At 42.9% G+C, this 17756-nt stretch overlaps 1 protein-coding gene across 1 annotated transcript in view; it reads right to left on the bottom strand.

The window, feature by feature from the left end:
• Positions 1-17756, bottom strand: part of LOC118404370 — a 178752-nt gene that overhangs the window by 18032 nt on the left and 142964 nt on the right. The window contains exons 3-17 of the mRNA XM_035803440.1: positions 10629-10847; positions 10134-10241; positions 9551-9729; positions 9284-9349; positions 8877-8984; positions 7841-8054; positions 7352-7529; positions 6635-6822; positions 6086-6175; positions 5203-5298; positions 4898-5131; positions 4216-4384; positions 3348-3587; positions 2732-3058; positions 1598-2284 (exon numbers count right to left, since the gene is read on the bottom strand). Coding sequence (XP_035659333.1) covers positions 1598-2284; positions 2732-3058; positions 3348-3587; positions 4216-4384; positions 4898-5131; positions 5203-5298; positions 6086-6175; positions 6635-6822; positions 7352-7529; positions 7841-8054; positions 8877-8984; positions 9284-9349; positions 9551-9729; positions 10134-10241; positions 10629-10829 — 3085 coding nt within the window. The 5' untranslated portion in view covers positions 10830-10847. The remainder of the gene's footprint in view (positions 1-1597; positions 2285-2731; positions 3059-3347; positions 3588-4215; positions 4385-4897; positions 5132-5202; positions 5299-6085; positions 6176-6634; positions 6823-7351; positions 7530-7840; positions 8055-8876; positions 8985-9283; positions 9350-9550; positions 9730-10133; positions 10242-10628; positions 10848-17756) is intronic.

A 17756-nucleotide genomic window follows, 5' to 3' on the forward strand; every position in this document is an offset into this window, starting at 1 on the left:
CTCAATCGACCTAGGAAGGCGTATATGTAACCTGGACACTAAACAAAAAATAATATCAAAGAAAGATTTATTTGCAAGTTCCTGCCCAAGGGCTAATTGCAACATGGAATATACAGAGTATTTTATATAGTAAACATACAGAAAATAAAAGACTTTACATGATAACAATGGTGACAAGTAGTGACAAGTAGAGACAAGTGGCTATTCTGGTAATTACATGTACTGCTGAGAGCTTATTATAATATTAAATGTGCTGTAATATTAATATCGAATGTGCTGTTAACATGATATACATCCCTGGACATGCGAGCATTTAGCAAAACGAAGTGGCAGACCATTTGGCTGGAAACGCCCTTGGCTTTCGGTAATATCACCCTTAAGCTAAGGGGACAACCCGCCGTACGTGCAATTTGTCCGTTTTATTTTTGGGGGGAGGCCCCGTCCGCCATGTATTTCTGAACACGTTCAGGCTGTACGGGGCAGGCGCGTCGCCCGTACTGGCATGTACGGGGGCGAATCTGCAGCGCGATGGCACACAAAGTTTTGCCTGCACGTAAAGTTCTACGGCGTGTCTGCGTGCTCCATGATCCGTCGAGTTCGATCCCCACGAGTTCGTACGGAGGCGGTACTTACCACTTACGGATCCCACAAGATTGCCCACGTTTTGGCACGTACACAGCACGTATGTGCACGTGCGGCGGGTTGTGCCCTTAGCTTTACCGAGGCTGACATCATCAACATCATTGAGACGAACTCACAGCCTACAAAAAAGGACTCGCCCAAATACATGGTCTATGGAGAGATTCATACGTCTTCAATTTACTTCCGATTAATTTTAATCAAATGACCATTGATAAAATACATATCACTATCTTACAACATTACCTACGAAATTTAATACAATATACATAATGTACAAAATGTCACAATACAACCAAACATCGGCAATCGTTAGAGTTCGATCATTTAGGCCCTAAACAGATCAGCCTCAGTTCTACAATAGTGACAGTATGCTGTCAAAGACAAATGAAAGAAAACAATTTACACTCTTATATAAGACAGATAAATGAAGACAATTTGCGCAATTTCCAGATGAAAGTTACTCATTGACAAGCAATGGAAATATTTTGGAATCGGTAAGACGTTTCAGGTAGCATTCACTACTTTTACAGTGAAACTGAGCAGATCACATATGATCATATCCAGTTGCTTGTCAGTGACTTACTATTGCTTGATGTATCTTATTATCTGAATATCTAACCTTCATCGATGTATCAAAGCAGTTTATGCCACGTGTTTTGTGACCTGTCCATGGTCACAAAATCCAAAATCGTATGAGTAAGCAAAGACCTGATAGGTCGACTCTGTCCAACTCAATGATCAACTTCTAGCCAATATTTTCAGTTACCGTTAAGCATCATTCACTGAAAGTTATCTCCAAACAAGGTCAAAGGCCAACCGAATTAACGCTTACTTTAACCTAAATGGTAACTGCTAAGATATTGACATGAGAGTTACTTAAACAGATCACTTATGCCACGATTTATCTTCGGAATCATATCGGTCGAAAAACTTCTTTCCCTCCTGGGTTTGTTACTATTGAGGGAAGTCCCTTTGATCTTTTCAGCGGTTTCTGCTGCCGTTTCCTTGAGGAAGGAAGTAAAGCCGATGTCGTAGGGGTTTGTCGTCCAGTCCCCATTCTCGTACACTTCAAAAAGAATCACCATGAAGATAGTCAACAAGAAGAACTGCATAATAACCTGGTAGGAGAAGAAGATCAGCGGGCCAAGTATTCTATGGCCCGAGGACAGAGCGTCGAAGTCAAAACTACCCAACATCATCAGAAGAAGGCTTTGAAGACTGGAACTTAGGTTCTTATACTCATTGCTATTTGAGCCGTGTGTCAAAGCCATCATTATAATAAAAGCTAACAGAATGACAGCCACAGACAACATGAAAGACATGAGGGGTTTGAGGGACTTCTTCATAGTCATAGACAAGGCGTACACATGAGAGTTGAAGCGCAGGAGGCGGATAAACTTTAACGTAGCGCAGCAGATAAGAAACCCTTGTAGATAGGTGGAGATTTGGAACCAGCTGACAGCGCTTTTGTACAGATGAAAGACGGAGTTTCCGTTCCTCCGTTGTTCTGCCACCTCGTCAATGATGTTCTGCGTGTAGAAGTAGACGACGAGGGTTGAGAAGCCGATGGTGATCACGAACAGCTCTACCCAGCTCCAGAACTCACCGAGATACTCAAGTGGTCGTGACATCAGAGACTTTCCTGAAACGCAACGTACAAAAGAACAACATGGAGGAAAAGTTCGAATCCTGCCGTGCCACAGATCTTGTGCCCGTAGGAAAGGCACTTTACACGACTCTTCTCACTTCACTCAGGTGAAAATGAGTACCTAGTTTTGACTAGGGACGTCCCTCGGGTAGGGCGTTAAATGGAGGTCCCGTATTTGTGGAGAGCCACACCCCACGTACGTTAAAGAACCCTCCATAGCTTTCGAAAAAGAGTATGTGTCAGTGTGCGATGACGCAAACCTTACAGTAGGTATATAGGCTACCGAAGTCTTCAAGTTGAAGTTGATAGCCTCAAAAGAAAGAAGAAAATAGCGTCCTGTCATTTGGTGACTGACAGTATTGCTGCTAAGCTGAAGACTGGTGTTTTGACTTAAGCATTGAGAAACAGAGATAACTAATAAGATGAAAATATTGCACCTACCTTCACGAAAAACAAAGTAGAGTAGAAACAGCGCCAGCACCCCTCTCAGGATCAGAAGTAAGATGACGTCATGCTGTATAAGTCTCACGGTGACGATCTCCGAACTCTTGTAAGCTGCTCCGAGATTGGTGAACTCCACAACCAACGACACGACCGAAAACAGGTTCACGTGTGGATTGTACAGGATAAGCTCGATGAAAACTGCGCGGCTCTTGTCGTCCAACCAACGTTGCCGTTGTAGAAAGAACATGGACTCGTCGGTTGTTCCGAGCCAGGCGATGTACCCGCCACTGATGTACGAGCCGTGCTGTCCGAAGTGAGGGACTCCTGCCATTCACAATAACAAAATCGTTTGTAAACAAATTTTATTCAACCACAGTTTCGGTCACCGTCTGTCATCTTCCCCAGGGCCATTCTGACTGGTTAAGATTGTACTGCAGCGATAGGTACCTTTACCTTCTTTCTGTTCTTTGTATGTGGCACAATAAGTTTAACTTGAGTGCAGTGCCACATTGTCCCCGTCTGTCCCAAAGCAAATAGAAAAAAAGAAAGCAAGATTGTCATCATAGTGAACAGTATTTTTAAACCCAAAAAGATGCAATAATCCAGATCTTACCATCTGTGAGTGAAGCGTAAGTGTACCTCCACGGGCTCACGTTGTTCGCACAGTTGTGTAATTCACGAGATGTTTGAGAGCTGGTAGGACTGCAGACTGTGTCGTCTGTCCCGTTTGCTGTTGTGTTGTCGGGAATCCACTGTAAGGTGTAGTTCTGTGTATCGGCCACACTGAGTGTGTACGGCACGCTACAACGTGACGTCACGTTCAGCATTCGCTCGGGTGGCGCACAGTGTTGTCCTATGATTGTGCAGATTACACAAATTAAGATGCAAAAAAATGAGGAATAACTGAGAAGTGCATCTATGTTGGTAGAAGTAATTCTGACTAAAGTTGAAGTGTAATTTCCAACACAAGAAATTGTTGATTGATAAGTTCCTGTCGGATTCCTCCAGGGGGAAAACGAAAGAGAGGAAGACCAAAAAACACATGGAGGAGGACATTCAATGAGGACCTGAGGGGAGTCAACATCACATGGGGAATGGCAGAGCAGACTGCGTCAGACAGAGGACGATGGAAACTACTTGCTGCCCAATGTGCCTCACTTCACAGGAGGACCTAAGTACTAAGTAAGTAAGTAAGTTCCTGTCTATGTCAAGGAATGGAAAATCCACTTCTTTGTGTGACGTCACGTTTTGACTTTCTGCAACTTATGTTCCACTGCTCACGGAGTCACGTGTGCCATATACATAACGTGACGTCACAGACGTTACTTTAACTCGTGCAGCAGTAGCTTTAAAGTACCTTAGGCCATTTTGATTTGATTATATGGATGACACCCATGCTCGCATCAATTTTATGCCATTTCCAAAAGGAAAAAAAAGGGAAAAATGCAATCATAAAGAAAACGACAGTTTCTACAGCTCACCTGGCTCTATTCGCACCTGCCGCAGCTGTACAGGTCCCAGCGGGTAGGTGATCATGTCTCCAAGTAACCTGGCGTCCGGACTGACTCTGCCGTTGTACCAGCTTCTCACGTGAAGGGCGGGCATCAACCCGGTTGTTATCCAGGTCCAGAACGATGGGATGTCAGCGATCTTCAAAACATATGAATCAGGGTATCAAATCATAGAAAGACTGAATGACTGCAAGAAGACATCCATTGCACATATTTGTCATACTGGGCTTCATGTATGCGCAGGTCACAACAAAATATACTGAAAGTTATGATGGAAAATACATTATCTAACATTACATTATTTACTACGCATAGGAACTGTTGCTGAATATACACATCTGTGAAAAACGGCCGCCAACAAATTCAGAAGGAAAACTTAGTAATCTAGGAACTCACAGTCTCAAAAACCCAAGTCTTCAGTGAGTTTTAGAGCGTGAGTGAGTAAAAGATGAGTGACTGATCATGAGTATCTGTGAGTTGGTGAGGGTGAGTTAATAGGTGAAAAAAATTGAGTTTGTGTGATTGAATGACTTAATGGGTGTGATTGATCGAATGTGATTAAATAAGCGTGTGAGAGTGAGTGAGAGTGATTGCTTGAATGGATGAATGAATGAATGAATGAATGCATATGGGAGAGTGTGTTAGTTCCAACCTCAAAGAACCCAACATCGCCAGTCTCCAGTATCTGCCTCTCCACATTTTGTGTCATGTAGAACGCCATGGGGCTCCGTTCCCCGTATGAGGTTGCCATGACAACAGTGATGAAGAGCGCAAACACCAGAACCTCCAGTACGGCGGCGCGCCTCTTGCGTTTCTCTGCACTCTTCTGACGCTGTTCAGCAAGAGTGGCTTCGTCCGGCGGTGAGTCAAAGCAAGTAACAGAATCCTGCCGTACGGAAACCAAGTCAAAATCATCAGTTAGGCAACAAAAATCTTTATTTTCCACCAATATCTTACTTTAGCGCGCCTCTTGCGTTTCTCTGCGCTCTTCTGTCGCTGCTCAGCAAGAGTGGATTCGTCTGGAGGTGAGTTGAAACTACCAATTTCGGAACCCTACATCACAGAAGTCATCCAGATTAATACAACGCCAAACGTTTAAATTATGATAAATCATAAATGAAATAAATTAAAATATATGAGTAACCAATCATCTTTCCGTTCTCTCTCTCTCTTAAAAATTTATTATATTCTTAAATGCCATATATTGTTTGACAATATGTGGTTCATCTTACATAACTTTGTTATTCTCGTGCTTGTCCGAATTTGTTTCAATGTGCTGCCCTTTATTTTGTAGACACATAAGGTAACAGCAGATTTAAATTTTATGGATGACATCAGGGCGCTACAGTCATCGTCTTTACCAAACCCTAAATATCGGCAACAACATGGTTTATATAAAATATCTACATGCACCAAATTATGCTGTAACAGAACATAGGTAACTGAAATGCACCTGTATCGTCTGTACACCCAAATATTCTGGTCTATCCTTCCAGAGGTACCGTTTCCACCCTGACGCTGTCTGCCATCGCATCATGGTAGACTGGCAAAACAAAAAAGATTATGCTAAGAAAGTATTCCACTATAGAGAGGGAGAGAAAAAGCCAAAATAAAGGCACAATGTTATAATGATAGATTAAGACCACAATACAGTGCACGTTCACAGTTCAGAGTACGCATGTGCAGCAACAAGAATTGTGGGTAATATGTCAAAGGTGTTTCTCCACTTATCCTTAAACTCCCATTATAACTATGTTGAAAGGAACATTCAAATAAAAGTCATCCTCATTATAACAAGATGTAAATTGTCTTCTTTTACGTAAGACAAAAATATCCGCACCTTCTCATTGGCGTCCGGTGTGCCGGACTGAAGAAACTCTTCACCAGGCTCCAGAGGTTCGGCGGGAGGGGCGTCATCTTCAACAGGTGTCTGGTTATGTTGGAAAACATGGTTAATTAATCAGTCGATTAGGCATCCAGGTAAACTATGTTCAAAGACAATTTAATCTGTACAACTGGATAAGAGATTACTTTGTCTATGCGATCCTTACGAGTTAGTGACAAGTTAGGGCGCGGTCACATAGGTCGTACAATCGTCGTACAATTTTAATACCATTGGATTTTCAAGCAGGCCGTGACAAAACCAAACGCCCACTTGGACCCAAAACAGCATTTTGTGTACAAAAAAACAGTTGAACTTTGCAGGAGACGCAAAAATTTGTCCTCCAAAATGTCCGAAGTGATGGATGTCACTCGAAATGTCCGGAAGAAATCTTTGAAACTTAACCAGTTTTATTATCTCCAGATTTGACTTATACAGTTCCTAAGACGGGTAGCAGAAGTGAACATAGGAGCGAACTACTACCCGGATGGTACCCAGGCTAGATACCTTTGAAATCAAAGCGAAAATGACGGCCACGATGAGCAGCTTGAAGGGCTGCATCAGGAACAGGTCGGTCACGAATGACGTCAGAAAGGTCACGAGCCACGCCTCTGCCTTAGCCCGGCCGAAACTCAGGGTGTACAGCACGGTGAAAAACGCCGCCACGAAACTCGCCGACCACACGAGCAACCAGCCTGCAGGGGAAGAATTATTGGACTTGTAAACATGGTAAACACATGTTGCAGTTGCTCAAGCAACTGGATATGATTTTGGAAACGGTCAAACATTTCAAGTAGCATTCACTACCTTTCGTCAGTAAAGAGCAGCCGGCCTGCATAGAAAATTATTGTTAAGCTGAGTCCTAATCCCTCCTTAATTATAGCACATGTAAACATGCCAAATAGCGGCTACTCAAGGGACTGTATATGAGTTTGAAAACGGTCAGACACTTAAGGTTGCAGCGCTCACTATCTTTCATCTATGAGTAATAAACTCATTGACAAGCAGCTAGATATGATTTTGGAAACGATCAGAGGTTTCAGATAGCACTCACTACCTTTCGTAAACAGTTCAAGCAACTGGATATGATTTTGAGAACGGTCAGATGTTTCTGAAAGCATATGATTTTGGAAACAGTCAGATAGCAAACTTTCGTCAGTGAAACGAGCTTTCATCAATTAACCACTCTATGGAAGCAAAAAGAGGAGTACAATCCGGAGATACCTATATAGGCAGTCCACCAGGGCAGCGATGATTTTGCCTTTCCACTACCTTCCGTCCCTTCCTTCTGTGTCTTCTTGTCCGTATTCTTGTCGCCCCGCGGACCAGAGTTACGGAACAGGAAGGCGATGAGCACATTTACAGGTAGGATGATGGCTGCGCTCTGTACGCCGATCATGATCTGAAAACACATCAGTGTATGTTTCGACAAATAGCAATCACTACAAGCAACTGGATATGATTTTGGAAACAGGTTTCAGGTAGAATGCACTATTTTTCGTCAGTGGCACTGGTAGTGGATTCTAAATGAAACGTCTAGCCGTTTCCAAATGATATATATCAAAAACGTGCGCGAGCTTACCCTAATTCAACAGGGTATCCCATTCTGCTGAGCATTCGAAGTAAAGAGGCTCATTCATAGCGGCAGAAGACTTGTTACTGAGTATCGCTAAGCCATAAAAATCAGTTTCGTATTTTATCCTTTCTTCATACCTGCGGCAGTGAAATAGGCGGTTCTATCTCGACCCCAGCGAATCTGATTGGCTCTGGCGGCTCGAAGTCGTCCCCGCGGCCGAAGAACATGATGTTGGTGAGCATGGTGCTGTAGAGCAGCGTCAGGCAGCAGGACAGGCGCTGGACACGGGTGAACGGGCTCCGGGCAGGGCGGCCAACCACAGAGAACCACATGTGGCCGTCGTTCATGTCCCTGGTGAAAACAGAAATCTCATTAATTAATATCATCCATTCATTGTGTCATTCATTCATCTACTCGTCTATCCATTCATTCATTCATTCGTTCATTTATTCATTCATTCAACCACCGAGAACCACATGTGGCCGTCGTTCATGTCCCTGGACGAAGAACAGATATTTCATTAATTAATATCATCCATTCATTGTGTCATTCATTCATCTACTCGTCTATCCATTCATTCATTCATTCATTCGTTCATTTATTCATTCATTCAACCACCGAGAACCACATGTGGCCGTCCTTCATGTCCCTGGTCGAAAAACAGATATTTCATTCATTCATTCATTCATTCATTCATTCATTCATTCATTCATTCATTCATTCATTCATTCATTCATTCATTCATTCACTCACTCATTCATCATCTATTCACTCATTCATTCATTCATTCATGCATGCATTCGTCTACTCATTCATCTACTCGTTCATTCATTCATTTACTTAATTTATTCATCAAATAGAAACAGAAGTTTTACTCTATGATGTCTTGTTACATAAGGTTCTGTTCAAGGACACTCTAGATAAAACGAAGAATCGTAACATTTAGGGGAAGATGAGACGATACTAATTATTGATAATTAGAAAGAATGCAAGCTAGTTGCTTTTTCCAGGCGTCCAGAGTACATTTCTTCTAGCCGATAGAACAAACAGAAGAGAGATGTCCATGGTGTCAGGCATCAGCAGATGATAATGCAGATAACTGATTGATTGATTGATGGATGGATGGATGGATGGATGGATGGATGGATTGATTGATTGAAGTCAATTTGCTACCTTGCACTTTTCGCCAGGAACAAGTTGCGGAACTTCTTCAGGTCCTCAGGTACAGCTCTGGGAATGATGCGGTGGACCTTCCCGTCATCTTCCTCAACAGAAAGCCATCTAGATTGAAACAGATTTCTCTAAGATTACACAGTTTTGTTTCATTTCTTTACCATGCGGAGTTGCCTATTGCGTGTTACATAGAAATATTACATGTCCATTTTTACACATGGGTGAAGTGAGGAAAGTCATGTAAACTTTTCCAAGAGCAACGTCAGGGGCATGGTGAGGATCGAACTCGAGACCTCTAGGTTTCGAGCCTAACACTGCCAGTTATGCCACACACGACGACGACTCTTGAGTTTCGAAGGGATAAATGAATGAGGTGAATTTATTGTCCCTGTGTGCTAAGGACTCACCTGTTACACAGAAAATACGTTGTGTCTTTTCCTGCCCTGTTCGTTACCACAACCTGGCTCAAAAACCTGCGAACGAAACAAACAAAATGTGCATGTTAATTTCTTATATCACTGACATACATGTATGTGTGAGGACTGAGATTGCTTTCCTACATGCAAAAGTGGCGATCGTGATTGTATCGGTTAAGAGATCCCTATTGGAGATTCTCTTCACAGAGACCCTGGTCTCTGTACGCTATCTTACACCATTATGAAAAATCGACTTACCATCCCGGACTGTATCCTTTATTATTGTGCCAGACGCGCAGATGGGAGAGCTCTCCCAGCGGTTCTTCTGTAGACAGGAGAAATGAGTCCACACTTCCCTTCTCAAACAGAACCCGCTTTTCGTCCCGCAGTTTGAAGGGGAAGCTCTCGTTGTTAAGTCCACCAAGGACAATTGTTACCTAAGAAAACAAAATACACCATCAAGAAAGTTTAAGTCCTTTCCGCACCAGATGGTGCATATGGCAGTGCACATCGTTGTTGTAGCCCTGGGACACACAACTTTTGTGCATTAGCACTGCAACAGGGGGCTGGTCCTCTGGTGGTCGTGTGTGTGTTACAGCACGACTTTTCTTTCCCAAATGCCGAATCTTAAGCAAAGAAAGCAGCATGTACCATTTAGAAAGTCTTTGGTATGACTCGGCCGGGGATCGAACTCACAATCTGAATGCATGGTAAACACTACCCACTTAGCCAGTGCACCGCTTTGGGTCAGTATATGAAAGAACAACAAGCAGAGGCAAACCCTTCTTTCTCTAATTCTTGAGAGTCTATGTGCCGACAGATGAAGATATGCCATAACTACCTCAGCAGTTGTCCCAGCATTCCCCCGGAAGCCGGTGTACACTGTGATGACGTACTGACATTCCTTCCGCGGGTTCAGAGTATGACCCGGAAGTATTCCCACTCCAGCCTGTTCCAAACAAAAGACAGCAACGGTTACAATCTAAGAGCTGGTAGACCATACACAAAGTACGTCGAACAACTATGCAAAGCTTCACGCTGTAGTCTTGAAGCAGCAACGAAGACAGGGCGGGAAGGAGAAAGACATATGATCAGAGACACCAACTCGGCCAGATGACGATCTGATGATGAGAAAATTGCATTTGCGTATTGCCTCAATATTTCTAAGGACAAAATGTACATGTTGCGTACTAGATTATTGTCTCGCAAGAACTTGAAGGTACTTACAGAAAACATCAAGAGCCATAGCTAACACTAAATTGCATTTTGGTGACATCCTCAGAAGTCCCAAGCCATGCCCAGAGCACACTTTTGACTCTATTACTCAAAATGGTACCTTTTGTAAGTCTCTTCTGTCAGCCTTTCTGGCGAAGAGTATTCCAAACAGGTACAACCCGAACACGGCCAGAACCAGCACCATTCCCGAAGGGTTCTCCAGGACGTTTGCAGACAGCGCCTGCGCGATGTTGAGCGGGTTCGGCGGAACAAAGCCGGCAAACTTGGTCAGGTGATCACACCGGCAGTGGATATGCGTCATGTTGGTCAGCGGGCCGACCTGTAGGAAAAGGGCAGCAACAATAAGCATGACGCCATGACGACGTAATAAAAATTTTGTCAGTGAAAAGGTTTAAGACAAGACTGGGGCAGAAATGGGGACTGCAGCGAGATCAGTATAAGTATCGCCGCAGCTAGGACAGCCTCATTACCCGGAAGGAGGGTACCTACTGGCTGTGGTTCAAGGTAAAGATTCAAGGTAATGATGATAAGCTCTTTCACAATTCCAAGTGCGCATGTGCAGCGTCATGGGTTGTGGGTAATATCTCAAAGTAAAAGCAAAAACAAAGCACGTCTTTACAATATGCAAATCGGGACAAAGGTTGAGACGAGAACAAGCCTCTCCAGCAACTGGATATGGTTTTTGGAAATGGTCAGCTGTTTCAGGCAGAATCCACTGTCTTTCGTCAGTGACACTAAAAAAATGTCGTTGGAGAGCAGGTTTCTATATCCTAACTATGAACTGACATGCATATGAGATCTAGTTGGACAATAGGTCCTTTTATCCTAACTATGTATTAATACGCCAAAAAGAGAGGAAGATAATTTTTTTGAGACAAGAACTGTTTACAAGTCAGGGGCCTTCACCTTTGACATACAGTGAAACCTGTGCGAGCAACCACCTGTCATCAGAGGACACATTGAAACAGTCCCGTCCATATTTACATAGTTAAGACCCCCTCCCAAGCAACCACCTGTCTTCCCCAACCAGCAACCTCTTTTTTACAGTCCCAAAGGGGCATTCAACCTGCCCTCACCAACCAAAATTGATTGACAGCAGCTAGCAGCCATTTTATATGCAGAATTATGTGGTCACAGTTACCCTGGACTTTGAGACTTCTAGACCCCGTTTCAAATATGCAAGTGAATATAAGTCAAGCATATTAACAATGTGCACCGTGCAAAGTGATTATCAGTGAGAATTTTGACATACTGGTAGAAAAATTGTTTGGGCTGTTCAAGGAAACAGACAACTACAAAATAAACCATGTTTGATTGTTAGACAAACTCAGCTCTGATTGCAATTGTTAAACAATGGCTTCTTGAAGTTTGTTTACATAACAGCATGGAGTTAAAAAAAACTGTGTGCATCTCTTATAGATATGTTTCCTGGGAACTAACTGAAAGGTGCATATCTTGCAAACCGTATCATTTATTATTTTTCCGCCAGCCAACCAACTTGTCGGGAGCAACCACCTGTCCTCAGCAACCATTTTTGCTTGGTCCCTTGAGTGGTTGCTCAGGACAGGTTTGACTGTATTTCCCACAATTCCTTGCGGGCACTGGTACAAATGGTACCGTAACAGTAGCATAAGATATGTTATAATACATCATCAAAATAATAAAAAAAGTGATTGACATATGATGATTGACATTAGAATTGTTCAAAATGATGAAATAACATGACGTACTTCGCACCCATCGCTGTGCCACAAGTCAACTTCTTCGTCAAAGTAAACGCAAGATGACTCAAAGACAGTCAAAGTAAAGTGGACACGTTCTTCTTCATCAAAGTCCAAATCAGTGCCAAACTGCACTCCTGGGATGATACAAAAGGGCTCAACATCATTAATTAATATCTTTAAAGAAAAGCTACTAACTAGCCTAACAAAAACAAGCAGATGTGTTGTTTGTACTACCAACAGGAACTGATAGGTGGCGCTTTTCCCCGGCTATGCAGTAACATAACATTAAATGGCAATCATGATAAAATTGGTACGATGATCCCAGTTCTTTAAAGAAGATGAAGAAAAACAACCAAAGTTACTCTGTGATACTGATAGAAAACATAAGCACGCACACACAGACAGCGCTAGCAACAAGGCATATCTTTTTTCTTCGGCCCGTCATAAGAATGTTTCATAGCCAATAAAAGCTAAATCAGAGACAGCCCATATGAAAAGCAGCTTTTGGTGCTAGCCATTTTTGTACCACAGGTGCTGTTCTTTGGTGGAGGTGTTCGAAATAGAACCTTGATCGAACAGTGGGCGGGGTTCGAACAGAGGTGTTCGAAATAGAACCATGATCGAACTGTGGATGGGGTTCGAACAGAGGTGTTCGAAATAGAACCATGATCGAACTGTGGATGGGGTTCGAACAGAGGTGTTCGAAATAGAACCATGATCGAACAGTGGGCGGGGTTCGAACAGAGGTGTTCGAAATAGAACCATGATCGAACTGTGGATGGGGTTCGAACAGAGGTGTTCGAAATAGAACCATGATCGAACTGTGGATGGGGTTCGAACGGAGGTGTTCGAAATAGAACCATGATCGAACAGTGGGTGGGGTTTGAACAGAGGTGTTCAAAATAGAACCATGATCAAAAGACGTACAGTGGGCAGGGTTCGAACAGAGGTATTCGAAATAGAACCATGATCCAACAGTAGGCAGGTTTCGAACGGAGGTGTTTGAAATAGAACCATGATCAAACAGTGGGCAGGGTTCGAACAGAGGTGTTCAAAATAGAACCATGATGGAACAGTGGGCGGGTTTCGAATGGAGGTGTTCGAAATAGAACCATGATCAAACAGTGGGTGGGGTTAAACAGAGGTGTTCAAAATAGAACCATGATCGAACAGTGGGTGGGCTTCGAACAGAGGTGTTTGAAATAGAACCATGATCAAAACACGTACAGTGGGCAGGGTTCGAACAGAGGTGTTCGAAATAGAACCATGATCGAACAGTGGGCGGGGTTCGAATGGAGGTGTTCGAAATAGAACCATGATCGAGCAGTGGGCGGGGTTCGAATGGAGGTGTTTGAAATAGAACCATGATCGAACAGTGGGCGGGGCTTTGGTATAGGTCTATATATTAATTACATTATATTGCAACAAAGCTGACAGAGATAAATAGATGAACATTACCGATTCCAAATTTTGTTAGATTCCCAACGTCATACTCCGTGATGTCCACCGCCTCCCCATGCAGCAGCCACTGGTAGGGGCTGGAGGTGAGGTTGGTTCCGTTTATCCACGGAACTGAGACGATCTGGTCTTCAGAAACAGGCAGCGTGGCTGTCCAGTTGAAGGCGTCTTGAGTAGGTACACAGTCTTTGCAAAGAAATAGGGAAACGTCTTGGGGAAATCGGGTGGAGTTGAAGTCGAGGTTGAAGCCCAAGGTTGACTGTTCCTTTCCAACAAGGAACTCGAACACCTAAAGCATTTAACGAATAAATGATACGACTTTATTGCAGCTTTGTGCCTCAACTGACTTAGTCTGGCCCATCTTGAACCATTATCATTGCATGGACCCGCTGAATTGCGAGGAGCTTACAACAGGCGTGTATAACTCGCAAGGATCTGGAGCAATTCAGCTCATGCAGGTGACTCCAGTACGATATGTCGACTGTAATTGCAGGTGTATCTTACGGTACGGCGTTTGTGTGCTACCGGGTCCCAGGTTTATTTTAAGTCCGACTTAAAAATGAACACGGGGCCCAACCGGGCAAAATTATACCCTGGGTGCTGCAAGATGTTCCACGGGGCCACGTAGGGGTTATACCCGAAAGTGAAAAAAAACAGCCCGGCAGAGCCCCTTTTTCGAACTGGGAACTAGCTCTAGCTGGGAGCTAACTTACCGTCAGGTTGCCAATGGCCGCTGACGCTTCGAAGATATACACGGATCCGTTAACGCTCTCGTTCTTCCGTCTGGTCAGGATGTCGATGGGTTCGCTCAAACCAGAAACTGGAATGGTCCGGTCTCCGCACTTCACCTCCAGACCCGTGACGTCAGTACGGATCTCCTGTGAGTTGTTGGAGTACTCGAACGGGTTGAAGTTGGACTCCACAAACTGAAAGAATAAATCAGAAAGATTATCATTTCAAAGAAAACTGTACTGTTATTGCTATAATTGTTATTCTTATTTGGTGAGCCGACTACTCTTTCTTCGCAGCCAGGGGCTGAATTGCGAGGAGCTTACAATAAGAAGGGCCTTTAAAAAATCACAAGGGGCTGGAGCGGCTGCCATTTGGCGCTATCTCAGGTGACCTCAATACAGCAGTAGTTGTCCTAGGTGCGACTTTAGGTCTGAACCACTCACACCAGAAAGGACCCCTACTCTTTCCTTCCCCTCAAAGAAAATTCTGACTACTAAAGGACCACCAAAAAGGTGTGGTGTCTAAAAGGAAATCCGCTACAAGCAGAGGTTTGAACCGGCTGTTTTTGGCGTATTTGGGCGTTCTTGTCGGGCTTTTTATTTTGTACCACCGTTTTTGTCATATCTGCCAGCCAAATGTCTACTTCACAAAAACACCTAAAACACGTCAAAACAATCCGGAACCAAACCCTTGCTCGGAGAGTGAAAAAGGAAATACAAATCATGACAACCATACCTGTATTCCAACGTCTTCACTTCGAGGGCAAGAACGACCGACCAGGCTCTGCAAGGAAGGAACCCGGACCAGACAGTCACTGTCTCCTCCAACAAGATAAACCCTTTCCGTCAGTTCCACAGGAAACATCGTCAGATTCTCGAACCTGGTCCCATTTTCGTCGAACCACACCAGCTTTTCGAACCTCGTTCGATTCTCTCGCTGGATCCTAAGATGAAGCTGAGAACATGGCAGATTTTCGCATTTTAAAAAATCAGCTACAACACAACACAACACAACAAAACACAACACAACACAAATCTATCACAAAACTAAAGAAACTCATAGAAACGGAAACAAATGTATCCTAGAGGGACACAAACTTCTTTCCTTTACAAAGGACAAACAGTTCTGGAGACCGAACTTAACTTGTTCCACCTTGCAAGAAGATGACCGATGATCATGATGATGAAAAAATCACATTCAACCATTTGGAAAAGTTTGAAAATATTTTTGAAATATGATTGTCTAAAATTCTAAAGAATCACACAGATGTTTGAGAATTATTCTAAATTTAAAATTATTTTATATGGTCACTTTTAAAATGTTCCCAAAATGCTCAAAGGAATTCAAATCAATTCAGATTTTCATTCAGGCGTAGATATTTTTTTATTCAAATATTTCAACTTATTACAAATATCATCTAAAAATGCTTCCAAAAGAACACTTTATCTAAAAAAAGAACTTTACCTTTGATAAAGAAAAATCTGCGTAAACGTTTAGATCCTCGTACTCTGGCATCATCTTGTTGAGATACATGTCGTTCATGGTGTCCAGGGCTTGGAAAGAAGCAGTGGTTGCCTCTTTGTTCTGTAATGTAAGACACAGTCGTGAACAGTTTCAGCAGGATAATAAACGCACTTACTATAACTTGATAAGGTATGCCCATCGCTTAGTTGATAAGGCATACTTACAACATACACATACATACAACATACACACACACAAACACACACACAAACACACACACACCCACACACACACACAAACACACACACAAACACACACACACACACACATTATACATACACCATACACATACAGATACATCGATGGAAATAAAGCAATTGTTGTGTAAAAATAGTCTCTTGAAGTTTGTTATCTTATAGATTTTGGCGCTAACATAAGCTGTTTTAACTTGAATGCGTCAAAATTTTGCCTGTATTCTCTAACATATGTTTGCTAAATAAAAAACATGTGACTCACGTTGTCTAGATCAGTGGAGTATGTGGTGTCATCACGTTGTTCCTTCTCAGCCATTATGCTAGAGGCTGACAACAGGTTCACGGATCCTGACCAAGAAATCAGCACACAGTTAGGAAACGTCTTTGCTGCCTCGATAGGTATACCCTTAACTAATAACGCTTGATGTTCACGCAGCCACAACCTTAAGTGGAAGGTACCAGTAGAGAAAATTCAGGTACAGGTCCACTTCAAGTCTAGAGGATCAAGTTCAGGTCAGAAATGACTGAAAACTGCAAGCTCTACTTCGCTGTGTGTGTGTGTGTGTGTGTATGCATGTATGTGTGTGTGTGTGTTGTCAATATTTTTCTGTGTCTCTGTATGTAAATTGCTATTTACATACAGTGCATATAACCGTCTTTAAAGCACAACACGTAGCTGACAGACCTGACAACATCACAGCCGCCATTTTGTTTATCTCTTCCATCGGAGTCTTCTCAAGGTCATCTGCAAGTTCCTTAGTTTTGTTGAAGGCCTTCTTCATACAATTTGAGGCCATTACCTATTAAACACAATAACACGTAGTAAGCCTGTGTTTGGTCATTAAAGAACTGCCCATAATTTTGAAGCTAATATCAAATTGGCTACTGCAGCTTACAAAAGGCGCTAGAGGGCCCAAACTTACACCTTCACTCTGCCCAAAGAGCTATCTACAACTAAAAACAACAAAGAACTCGAGATATAAGTACTCCGATGCAGTATCGTAACAAGCTGCTAGGAGGACAAAATGATGACCTTGATATCAATACAATCCATCTGGGCAATCTTGAGTTATGCTCAGTCATCTACACACATATGTATGTGTGTAGATGACTAGCATAACTCGAGATAAACACTATCACTTAGACACTCACATACAATTGCTACCGAAAGACATAATCTTCTTGGCGAACGCAAAGTTCCGTACCTGAGATTTCCCGGACACCATTTCGGGACTACCAGTCACCAGGAAGATGGAGATGGTCACGCCGCTGACGCTCCCAGCATCCTCTATCGGCACGTTCCCCAACGCGTCAATCACTTTGTCTACGAGCTGGGAAAGAAAATGATTAAAAAAACCAATAGTAATGATCAGGCTATGTTGATTTGATAATAATTCATATGGATGACATCCATGTGTCCATCGTTTTTTCGGCCATTTTCAAAAATAAGATTAAAGGTTTTCAACCATACTGTAAACCGTAGAAAGCAACTGCAGCCTTAAAGTTAAAGCCAATTCAGAATCTTTGGTAGAATGTAGTCTCTACCAGACTCCGGATCGCTGGAAAATCGTAGAAATTGAACATTGTTGACCGGAG

The sequence above is a fragment of the Branchiostoma floridae genome, chromosome 17, assembly GCF_000003815.2.
Source record: "Branchiostoma floridae strain S238N-H82 chromosome 17, Bfl_VNyyK, whole genome shotgun sequence".
Classification (NCBI taxonomy): Eukaryota; Metazoa; Chordata; class Leptocardii; order Amphioxiformes; family Branchiostomatidae; genus Branchiostoma; species Branchiostoma floridae.